This window comes from Cebus imitator, unplaced genomic scaffold, assembly GCF_001604975.1.
Source record: "Cebus imitator isolate Cc_AM_T3 unplaced genomic scaffold, Cebus_imitator-1.0 Scaffold119, whole genome shotgun sequence".
Taxonomy (NCBI): domain Eukaryota; kingdom Metazoa; phylum Chordata; class Mammalia; order Primates; family Cebidae; genus Cebus; species Cebus imitator.
In genome coordinates, this window is record NW_016107434.1 from 3284951 (window position 1) to 3297989 (window position 13039).

The 13039-nt window shown below is 37.5% G+C and overlaps 1 protein-coding gene across 2 annotated transcripts in view; it reads right to left on the bottom strand.

Moving 5' to 3' along the window:
• The window catches only part of FMN1 (formin 1), a 421043-nt gene that overhangs the window by 141007 nt on the left and 266997 nt on the right, over positions 1–13039 (bottom strand). For both annotated transcript variants that reach the window (XM_017539536.2, XM_017539537.2), the window contains one exon: positions 11142–11229. In XM_017539536.2, the coding sequence (XP_017395025.1) occupies positions 11142–11229 (88 nt within the window). The remainder of the gene's footprint in view (positions 1–11141; positions 11230–13039) is intronic.

Below are 13039 nucleotides of genomic sequence, written 5' to 3' on the forward strand. Positions count from 1 at the left end.
GGACAGGTAAAAAAAAAAAAAAAGAAAGAGATGAACTTAGGACCAACACCAAGCATTCCACTGAGGTTTCTCCTCTTCCACAAAAGGATCTTAAAAATAAAATTTAAAAGGTAAAAGAAAAATCAGATGGAGAAGAAGCAATACCAAGAAATTAATACTGAGCCTAGAACTTCAGGAAATTAAATTATTTGTATTATTTCTAATAAAAATAATATTGGCCTGGGAAGGGTAGGGTATCAGCCAGAAGGCTAAAAAATAAAAGGACCTACCAAGTCCTAGGACTCCTAGGAGAACTGCCTTACAGGTATGTAATTCCACCTCTTAGTCACCAAATACAGTTTCAGTTCCTAGAGAGCCAGAATCCATACCTGATAATGCTCTTCTCAAAATACTGTAACAATATATTAGAGAATCAATGAATGCTCTCCGATTAAGTCATTCTTGAAAGCACTTACCATTAAACTTATTAGCTATTATATAAGCCCAATTAATTAGTTAACTAACTAGTCACCACAATGATCACAATGTAGAAAGAAGTCAGTTTTTAAACTACTTTTGGAGTTACCTAGGATCGGATTTCTCTTTCCATTTTACACTTTAAAAACATTCACTTTCTGTCTCTGTCTCTTCTATGCATGTGTATGCACACGGGTGCACCTCTCATAAGTTGAATAAACAAATACTGGCCTATGCAATTTTACAGCAAGCCCCAAAGCTCTGATACAGTAATTCCAAGTAATCCTAGCTTTTGTTCCCATCGTATAGGTCTCATTATACCAACACTCCTGCAGATGGTGTCAGAAAGGTGAAGTGTCAAATCCACAAAGGGGAGACCCCAACAGCTCATTGCTACTGCAATATCAATCATTGCTGGTGGTTTTTACTTTTATCTCCCTCCCTCCTTAGTTGTCCCGCTCACACTGTCAGTTCAGTTAGAATATTTCACCTACACCTCACAATATGTCAAAAGGAAGTAGACACACGCTGTGAAAAGCTGGTAATTTTATTGGGTTCCTTTACCTTTAAAAATCTGTTACTTGGTCTAGTCTGGTTTCTGGGCTTCTTTTTTGCAGGGAAATTGAGGCAAACATTTTTATGTGGTCCTCTGGTGCCTGCTCTGTACCACAAGAATTATACACACAAGGATCATTAGAGAGTAGTGTTTCGCCCATTAAGATATAATAACCGTCAGCAAGGACAAAAAGCAGATCAGTATCACAAATTCAAACTAACAGGCACACATAAAAACTATGTGCCTGCTTTAGGCACATGCACAGGGTCAGGGTCTTAACACAATAGGAAAACTCCCTCTCCGGGTCAGAGATGGCTTTTCATAAGACCAGCGTAAGTAGAAAGAACATGCAGAATTCTCTCAGCTCTCCAGCCATTTTTCAACCCTGAACACTTCTATCTCCAAGCATGGTAATGCGCAAATAAGCCAAGAATGCATTTGCTGTTCAAAGGGCTTCTAATTAGTAAAAAGACAGGCAGAGTTATTAAGGGAGTTGTTCTTTTTGATTGAAGGAGCACCTTTGAGCAGGAAGCACGGGACAGGGTAGTGAGAAAGGCATACCCCTTAAGAAGTCTGTTAAGATTAGCCACAGTAAATCTGGTTATCTGAAGTGTGGAAGATGCCACAGGCAGATAGGGTTGGGTTAGCTCACCAGGTTTTGGCTGATGGTAGTTTTGAGAATAATTTGTATGTAGCCCACTTTATTTACTTATTTTTTTAAATTTCCTTAAGTGGCTGATGTAAATCTCTTGCACAAAGTGGGTATGTAATAATGTTTGCAAATCGACTAGATGTATTCTAGTCTGGCCCAGGAAAGCAAAGATTTAAAAGATTATTTAACTCTATTAATAGAAATTATTTTGTTTACAATGTTAACTCTCAAATAGACAAATAAAACTTAGCTGCTTTGCCCAAATTCCTGATATGTTTTAGAACTCGATAAAAATGTAATCAGTAAGAGAAAGAGAACAGACCAGGGAAAGAAATACAGAAGGACTTGGTTTTTTGAAACTCTTAGGTCACCTATGCCCACAAAACTCTGACAAACCTACTCCCGGACCTCTACAAAGCAAAGGATAACATGGGGTTCATGGGAAGAGGCAGGGGTAGAATGTGAGAGTTGAAGAAAGCGAAGGCAGAAACATCTTCCCGCAGTTTCACTCCCAACAGTGAGGTCATCCCTGAGAGTGAAGACAAGGTCTATGAAAAAAACTGCAAGACATGGAAAGAAGGGGAGCTGGCAGGGAGGGATGTGGAGCATGGAAGGACCACTAGAGGCTAGGCCAGGGAACTGTACAGACCTGGTCCTGCTGAAGAGCTCTGTAACAAGTGTCTTCAAAATGGTCACAATTCTCCTATAATCTACACCTTGCATTTCTCCTACTGGACACTAGGTTCCACCTCCAATAAGCACCAGGCATGCCTGTGCAGACCCAGATAGGCACAAATCCTCACTCTATGCAAGTATCCAAATGAGATGCTTATGGGCACCAATTAAGTAGCAGCTTAAAAGAATCTCTGTCCACTCCACCAGAGGGTGAGGACAGCAAGCAGACTTTATTGGGGATTACTACTTAATAACTGATAGGATTTATTGTAGCTTCCTCTGTATCAGGCATTGTTCTAAGTGTTTTGTATTTAATCATATGAGATGCCTGTGTTTGTTATTTCTCGTTTCACAGATGATGAAACCAAGGTACAAAGTCACACTGCTTGGTTTCTCAAGCTCAGTTCTATAATCACCCCAACTATCCTCCAAGAAAGTGGTAATTTACAGGACCCAGACTGTACTTTCATCATCTTCATAGATGTCAGGTTATAAATAATCATTCCACCTAAAATCCTTACCACCAAAAAAAAATTTCAATGAATTAACCAATGAAGAACAAACTACCCACAAAAGTCTACAAAGAAACCATGGTTTCTAAATGGCATCACATACTTTTTACATTAATCAACAATCGGAGTGGGAACCACATACAGCCCATGTTACGAAAGTTTCATTTACTTAGTCTATACATCTATAATTCTACCATTATTTAATTCATCCTACTATGTAGTTCACTTCTAATATGCTATTTCAACACATGCAATAAAATGAATAAACTTTAATCTTTGTTATAAACTATTTGCAGTTCTTCAAAAGTAATCAGTATTGCAACTAAGTCACAGCAGACAGAATTTCTTTAAAAAAAAAAAAAATAGAAACCTGGAACTTGAAAAGACCTTGTCTTAAATAAAAGGAAAATAAAATCTTCAGTAACATAAGGTCTAATTTTCTTGAAGATATGCAATAATTGTAATTTTACACTGCATGCCAAAATTGACTAAAAAGGAAAACTAAGGCACACAGCACATGAAGAAACACAAACAAAATTTGCATCAAACAGATAAAAGAATAAGAAATGTTAGGAGAATATAGTTTATAATCTTACCTAAATTGCTAAATGCCTGCTACTGTGTCATGTGAACCTGGCCGCTGGTGGAATAAGAGACAAGTATAAAACACACAGTGAACAGGAACTGCGTGGGAGGTGGAAGAAATGAAAGGTCGCAAAAGGGACACATATCTATCTAATCTATTACAAAACTTCAAAATCTCTCAATCTGATAAAGTAAAAATCCCAATTCTCACCTAAGTCCAGGCATGTACTATGCCTGAAGTAGCCCAAGGTCTCCTTTTATAGGTACAGTTAAAATTGTCCATGGTTCAAACCTCAAAGAAGGGCATAGAGCATAGAATTCACAAAACTTCCCCTTCTGTATCCCTGCTCTTCTCCAGAAGGCAGTGGAATGAGAAACAGTTTGGGTTAAGCTGCTTCTGTTCGTCCATTAGTTCTGGTTCTTTTAAGCCAAAATTACATTCCAGGCAGATTGGATGGTCTCAGTCAGTTGCCTGAAGGTAAAGTACAAAAAAATGCCACCCTCTGCTTTCTGGACTCAGCTCTATGAGTGAAGGAATGCTGAATGGTTTAGAAAGGTAGGTGGGAGCCCAGCTGCTTAGGTGTTTTAGACTCAGCGGGAGGGAGGAAAAGGTGGAAAAGCAAAGGGAAATATTAGAGCAACTACTTATATTTATCTAACTTTTTAAAAAAATTAGCTCTATCTATATTTAATACGTTAATTAAAACTTCCCATTTATTTAGGCTGTATGTCAGCAGGTCAGGACCACATGTCACTTTTGGTGGATTAACTCTTTCAGACATGGCATCCTTACTTGTCCCTTTGCTTTCAACATATTGTAATGGGGGGCAGGATTAAATGAAGTTTTCTTATTCTAAAATCTGGTTTTAACTAAACTTCACAAAATAAACAAGTTGGCTTCAAAAGACTCCTGCAGTGAAACCCCAGATTTAATATAATCCGTCAACAATAGGAAAATGGCAGAGCAGACACTTTGGTTGCTAGCATAAACTCTTCATCAGTTATGGAAGGGGGTTAAAACAAGGATAGCCAAATGACATCTGCCAAGAAGTTGGCCCCAATAAATAGAATTTATTACTAAGACTATTTAAAATGTGGGTTTAATTTCACTATTGTTAATAATGAGACTCACTGTAATTGCATATTGAGTCTTGAGATATCAACAGGCTAATGAGAATCCAAAACCATCAAAATTAGCAAGACATTTTAAAATATTACTAATTTTAATTCATATTTTTGTATATTTTATAACATGCATGTTAGTTCTCTCATATGTGTATATATTTTAGAAAATATACCTTGAGAAGCATGCTCTAAAACTTTTTACTTTTAGGGGTGCATGATAAAAAAGAATTCTGAATGCCAAAAGTATTTTGGGTAGATGCTCTTGTAGGCTAAACTGAGACTGTTCCTCAGGAAAATCCTAGATAATCTATGGTGGATTTCAGATGCCTCGTCAAATTTGTTATGTTTTAGACAACTTGCATAAACTTTGAAAAAGATTTCTGGCAATTAAGGCAAAAGGGAACAAGGTCCAGTGGGCATTCTCAGATCTGGGTTTTAGGCTCTGAGGACATAACTGATATCCCGTTTGTGCATTTTGAACTGAGACTCCTTAAACAAAAAGAAAGTCAATGTTGCAGCTGGTATCTTAAGCTGAGATTCTGAACTAGTAAGAACTAAATAAAGGATGTTTATCTCGATGTTATTTAAATATTATAAATATGAATTCTGAGTGTATGGGAAATTCCAAATGAATGCCAGGAGGTCTCTGGCATCTAGTCTTTTGCAATGCATATGAACATTTATATCAAGAATAGTCAACAGCAATTTTCTGTCTCCCCTGGGACACAAATAAGAGGAACTCACTAATGTGGAATGAAAACACTAATTTGCAATCATGTAGGCAGTCAATATGTCCAAGGATGCCAAATGCTTTTAAATATAAGTCATCCTGGGAGTGGGGAGTTGGGGAGAGATAGCATGGGGAGAAATGCCGGATATAGATGATGGGGAGGAAGGCAGCACATCACACTGCCATGTGTGTACCTATGCAACAATCTTGCATGTTCTTCACATGTACCCCAAAACCTAAAATGCAAAAAAATATATATATATATGTCATCCTATCTAGCAGATGGAAAACCAGCAGTAAGTAAATGACTTACTGAGAGTCTCTCCTGCACAAATACAATTGCTTTTGGTATTATGGTCACCCTCTTGAAACCATTCTTCCCCTACAACCAAGGCCTTTTTTTTTTTTTTTTTTTCCAGTAATTCAGTGTTTAAAACTTCAGGCAGCATATGGATTTGGCTTTCTTCTACAAGACATCAAACACTATCTTGCGTAGAAATAAATGGATAAAGGTTACTTTTGAAAGTATGTTATATCTAACCTAGCCCTATCGACTTACCACTAGCACAGAATTTTCAGATGCTGACTGAACACTTTGGCTGAGATGTTTCCAGTCATCTCACACTCTAATCATCCAAAACAGAATTTACCTTTACATTTCAAGCCCTGCTTTTGCTCCTGTGTTTTCAGTTTCTGGTTTTGGACACCATCATACACATTCCTGCTGAAGCCAGAAACCCAAGGTACAGCCAAATGTCTTCCCTATTACTCCTTGCATCTTAGGTGAGACACTGTAGCAATTCTCTCTCCAAATATCCCTCATACATGGTCTCTTCTCTACATTTCTATAGACACAGCTTCAGTTCTGACCTTCGTCATTTATCATCTGAACAAGTACCATCCACTCTAAAGGATTTCTCCACCTTCAGTCCTATTTTTGTTGATTCAGTCAACAGGCACTTGATGATCATTGCCTGGGTGCCAGACACAGGTGCAAGGTGCTAGGGTCACATTAGTGAACAATTTCCTTCTTGCAGCTTATATTCTTGTGGTGGATATAAATGAAAACATAAGAAGATGAACAAATAAAATATTAGCTGCTGTGAAGGAAATGAGAGTATTAAAATAGAATGACCTGTATTAGGGAGGACCTAGGAAAGTTCTCCAAGAAGGTGACATTTAAGCTGAAACCTAAAGAAAAAGATCTAGTTACATAGAGAGTGGGGGAGAAAAGTGTTTCAAACAGAGGGAGCCTGCAGTGCTCTTCATTCAAAGTGTGTTGTGCATGCAACAACAAAGACTAAGGAAAGCACTTGGCCTTTTTAAGAAATCAAAGATGACCACCATGGCTGGCTAGAATGCAGTGAGATGAGATGCAAGTGGAACAAAGTGAAGTAAGAGATCTATGTTTTGGCCAAGCACACAAAGCAGCAGAGCCCAGTCTTCCATGAAACAGTGTGATAGATATTGCTGCATTCAAAATCAGATCACAACATGGCCCTTCTTAGGTTTCTTGTCCCCTCTACTGATGCAACAATGTAAACATTTCTTGTGATCCTATTCAGGGATCTTCCTGGTCTGGATGATGCTTGTGTTTCTAGCCTTCTATCCTAAAACAACCCACAATCTTATATACAGTCTATGGACACCAGCTCCAGCTCTCTCTCTCTCTCTCTCTCTCTCTCTCTCTCTCTCTCTTTTTGAGATGGAGTTCTGTTCTGTCACTTAGGCTGGAGTGCAGTGGCATCATCTCAGCGACCTCTACCTTCCATGCTCAAGCAATTCTCCCACCTCACCATCCCAAGTAGCTGAGATTACAGGCTCGTGCCACCACACCCAGCTAATTTTTGTATTTTTTGTAGAGATGGGGTTTGGCCACTTTAGTCAGGCTGGTCTTGAACTCCTGGGTTCAAGCAATCCACCTGCTTCAGCCTTCCAAAGTCAGGGATTACATGTGTCTTTTTCACATGTTTTATTTCATGCTCTTTCCTGAATTGGGAAAGCTCCATCTCCATGTGATGACCATTATTCCATCCTCTCAGGCTTAACCTTAACTTCTATAGGAAGAGTCAAGCTATTGCTCTGTTATTTCACAGCCAATTCTACTGTAATGTTGGGCTGCTTTACACCACTCCCACCAACTTGGGCATGCTTGAGGATGTTAGAGTCTGACCTTATGTGCTGTTGTAGTCATGACACCTGATACGGAGCTGACACTCAATACAGGTTTATGGAAGAAAAGAAGGCAGGCAAGCAGGCGGTTTTGTCCAAATGCACTGGAATAGAATACATGGTATTCGGATCCTATCTAGTTTAAGTCTGTATTTTTTTAAAAAAATTGAATTAAATTCAACAAACACTTGAAGATATAACTTTTATGTGTCACACATTAGCCCAGTTAGTTGCAAACAATGCTTAATCATCTCAGACATTCCTGGCAAAGAAATGCATAAAGGAATGAACACTGGCTCTGCTCCTTGTTACCTGTCAGACATTAAGGTATAGAGCACCCAAACTCCACTTCTTGAATGGAGAGTATAGGCTGTGCTAGGAAGACCACAGACAAGCGCTCATCTTAAAAAAGAAGAAAAGCAGATTGCTCTTAAAGAACTGAACAAGTAAAAGCTAGATTATCTATTTGTGGGAGATAACTTCAGACTGAAATACACAAAACTGTTATCAAGGTGACAAAGCTGTAATCTCAGAAAGACTGAAATGTCACTGTCCTTTATAAAACTGGAATGCCCGAAGCGCTCCAGAGTGCCTGTATTTCTATTCCTATCAACTAAATAGTACAGTCTTCCAAGAACCATATACTGTATTGTCTCTAAATCTGTTTATGCCTGTTTCTTTGCATTCATACCTTCATCTATCTCTTTGTTCACCATTCAAAAAATATTTACTGTGTGCTTGTTATGCATATGCTGAAACAGAATGATGGAAATGACATTTTAAGGGGAAAATGACAGGTAGAGATAAATGATGTGGAGAAAACCATCAACAAATGTGATAATTTTTTTGTCATAAGAAAGGAATACTCTTGTCTAAGTAAACATGCTGGCTTTCTGGTTTATACATCTGCTTCTTGTGAGTTTGGAAGTATGAGTTAATGCCTCTGATCTTTGTACATAGCTAAAGATGAATATACAATGATAGGGCTGGAGAACAGTCTCTGAATTGTGGTCATTCTACCAGGGCTGATCTGCTGTGAGACCTTGCCTGGCTGCCAGCTGGCCTCCCCCAATCACATCCAACCATAACCCCTCTTAAAGGGGCTTTTAGGCCAATATCAGCACAGGAAGTCCTTTCACCAGGCTGACAACACAAGGCCAAGTACATTCCACACACGAATTCAGAATGAAATATAACTGATACAGCCTGGGCTCCTAATGACCTTCAGATGCCAGTGTCAGTCAATGGCTCCAAAGGAAAACTAACCTCCGGTTATGGTGCCATATTCATCTGGAAGGCATTACTAAACCAAGAAATGGAATGGAGAGAATTTTTTAGAACTTAGGAGCTAACTTTGTGGTGGATCACGGAGGTGCTTGAGGAAAGAAAAAGAACAATAAAGTTCCCACAAGGTCTAGAAGTCTGTGATGCTACAATGAACATTTCCGATGCTGGAATGAAAGTCCATTTATGCTTCATGCAAGCATGTTCTTGCCTAGAGTTTAACATTGGGAAAGGTCTGGGTCTATGAATATCTTATTGAACTCACAATAAACATTCAATCTAATAAGGCTAGAATGTCATGGGAAAGTTTACAGTCCTGAGCTGGTAACTGGACTATCACTTGGCTGGAATGACTTCTATACATGTGGAAATCTGACACTGCAGCAGGATATGCTTAAAACAAATAGAATATAGTCCTAGGTTATGTGGACATCGCGAAAACTCACATCCGTGGCATTACACATCATGGTGATGAAATCAAGCACACTTGAGCTTCACCAGGCTCATGGAGAGCACTGTTAAGACAAGACCCTTTCATCATACCTGAGGAATCCCTAAATTCAGTGACTGCCTCTAAAAAATCAATCCTTTACCAAAAGACTATAAAGTCTACAGAAGAGATTTATTTTTGTTTTTCCTTTCTTTTCCTCTGCTCTCACATCATATTTTCTGGCGTAAATTTATCAGAAACTCAATTCTTCTGGAAGATTTAACTTTAGATTCTTCTAAAGTCCCTGAAAAATCCCATTCAAATCTCAATGACAGGTCTTTTTAGCCACCCTTTGGCAAAGTCAATTTATCTGAGCTTTAATATTCACACTTACGTATTCAGCTCTGTTACTCAGCTTAACTATTAAACAGCTTATTTGAATGCTGTGTGACTATCATTTAATTTAAGATATTTTAGTTTTTGTGGAATTTTTAATTTTCACAATGTAGCAACATTTTAAGTCTCTAACAAATCTTCCTTGAATGGAGGAGTAGCAGGTGATGTGAAAGTAACTTAAGTGTCTTGTAGGTCAGGACCCAAGGGTATTCTGCTGAGTAGCAAAGTCAAACAACTCAACAACATGAACTGAAACCTAAAGGGCAGTGTGGTTTCAAATGTTTTCACTGTGAAACCCATAATAAATTCTATTGAAAACAGCTAAGAGATCCCATTAGCACTCAGACAATGTAAGTGAAATGTCAATATAAAGATTTACATTTAATTAGTTACTGAGAAAGGGCAATATTTTTTTCATATAAGACATAGATTTCAAAAAGGTATGATGTCTTCTGGTCTACTTTTCTAGATACTAATAAAAATACATACATACAACATCTCTTCTCTTTAAATGTCATTTATCTAAAATTGCGCCAAAGATAACCAAATAGAAATAACATTTTGAAAACAAAAGGATTAAGACACAATGACAAAACTAAATAAAGGAAAGTGTTTCTCCCTAGAAGTATTCCAGCTAATAAAGAAGAAATGATGGAATTAGTACATCATTATTTTGAAAACTTCTAATGAATAATGAATCTAGGCAAAGATCATCAGTGTTCACTAGCATCACAGATAACAAAATATTATCTACTTCTTGATAGGAAACAATAGTATCTATGATGTATTCTTCCACTCAAATTAAAATAGTTTATAGAAAATAGGAGACAGAGGAACATGATAAAAACATGGCAACAGGATCAACAAAATCTAAAATGTGGGAAAGTCTATAAGACAAGTAACCTGGTTTCTTCAACAAATACATTACAAAAGAGGAAAAATGGAGAGTAGAAACTTCTAGATTAAAAGAAACTTGAGAGGCACATCAAAGTCAATGCATAGAATTTGTTTGGATCCTCATTTAAACTAACTGTAAATGAATGCATGAATTAATGAGTATACAAACAAAAGGGAAATTAGAATTACCTATGTGATGATACCGAGAAACTACAATTAATGGTTTTAAAGGAAAAATAATGTCACTGGAGTATTGTTTAAAAAAGTATCCTTGGGCTGGGCATGGTGGCTTATGCCTGTAATCTCAGCACTTTGGGAGGTTGAGGTGGGCACACTGCTTGAGTCCAGGAGTTCAAGACCAGCCTGGGCAACATGGCAAAACCCCATCTGTAAAATACAAGTAAATAAATGTAGTATCCTAATTTTTTAGCAACAGTACTAACATTTTTAACAGATGACTTATAAAGCATCTGAAATTTGCTTCATAATAACCTACTTGGTGAGAGGAGGGTGTTTTCAGATGAAACAAGACTGAGTTGATGGTTCTGTAGCTGCGTATTGGGTATACGAGATTCATTATGGCATTTTAATTTTGTATGTGTTTGCCATTCTTCACAATCAAGTGTTTTTTTTAAAAAATGGAAAACATAAAAGTGATAGAAAAGACTTACCCTGCTGGATATCCTTCATTTCTAAATGTAAACTAGATATTAATATTCCCACAGTTTGAGATCGTTTTCCATCCAATAGTTTGATGATCTAAAATTAGAAGAAGAAAAAAAGAATACAAGCTCAAATGACCGCATAGTCTTTCAGAAGGCACACCAAAAACATTAAGATTTTTTAGATACACTGATTGATGAACTAAATTGATGCTGCATGCACTCTTCTTTAAATAGTACTTAACTGGGAAGTAACTTATCCACAATTATAGACATCTTACACAATGAAAGACAGTTTACAAAATAAACACACAGATTCCATCGGCCTAGTACAAACACTAAATCTTTATATGTTACTCTGATCGTTTAACTAAAGTACAAAGTTATACAATGTTGTATTCATCTTTTTAATTTATCATTGGAATGTTTTCTTGTTGTTACTGATGAAGTCACTTCATGGCTTCCAATCATTTTAGTAATGCCATCTGCTGAGTGATTTAGGGGAAAAAGCATAAACATCTGAGTCAGCCATGACCAGCGATATGGCCTTGGTAAAGTGACAATCTGTATGTATTGATTTCCTCATCATGAAGAGCTGACTGTATTTAGTCTATGCTTTTATTTTGAGACAAGGTCTGGCTCTGTCGCCTAGGCTGGAGTGCAGTTGTGTGATCAGAGTTCACCTTAGCCTTGACCTCCTGGGTTTAAGTTATCCTCCTGCCTCAGCCTTCAGAGTAGCTAGGATCACAGGCATGCACCACCATAACCCAGCTAATTTTTAAACGTTTTTATATAGACAGGGTCTTGCACTTTGTTACCTAGGCTGATCTGATCCCAAACTCCTAAAATCAAGTGACTCTTCCATTTCAGCCTCCCAAAGTGCCAGGGTTACAGGCATTAGTCATTGCAACCAGCCTATACATTTATTTTAGAAATTAAATAACTATACGCAAAGCACCTAATATAGTTCTTGACATGTATTTATTTAAATAAAAGTTTGTCCGTTTCAGAGAGATTACTTGTGTTATTGTTAAATATGAACAATACTTTGCACACAAAGCTCTAATTATAAATTAATTAATGAATTAATTTTTGAGATAGTATCCAGCTCTGTCACACAGGACAGAGTATAGTGGCGCAATCATAGCTTACTGTAATCTTGAACTCCTAGGTTCAGTGATCCTTCTGCCTCAGCCTCATGCATCTTAGCAAGGACAATAGATGCATGCCACTATACCCAGTTAATTTTTATTTTTTTGATGATTTGTAGAGATGGGATCTCGCTGTATTGCCAATGCTGCTCTCGAACTCCTGGGCCCAAGCCATCCTCCCACCTTCAAGTATTGGGATGACAGGTGTGAGCCACCACACTTGGTCTTAAAATTATTTTTTATAATAATATATACATTTACAATCTTTGTAGAAGCTCCACATACCTCAATGCCAGTTATTTCAACCTTTATGAATATTCCATGGAGAAGTCCACATGGTTTTGTGTTTCTCTACAACTAGGAAACCAAATCAGCTCCCTAATAACACATCACACAGCTGCCACTAAGGGAAAAAACTACCTTTTCTCTCATGCGACAGGGCTACAAAAATCAGAGAAGCATCCATAAGACATCACCAAATCTTAAAATTGTTTTAAATGTGCTTCGCTGGGTAAAATCCAAACTAGTCTGAACAGCTGTGTTCTCCTTCCCACCTAAATACCTACAGACTTGTCAAACTGAAGACAAGACTAAACAGTAACAAATGTCTACATTTGTATTATTACTTACTGTAACAGCTAAGTTGCTTGCTGGTTGAAAAATAAGGGATAACAATAGTTTGTTCCAAAAAAGATTACATAACTGCCTAATTGTCTAACTACCTATCGATCAATCAATCTTGAATCAATTATTGCC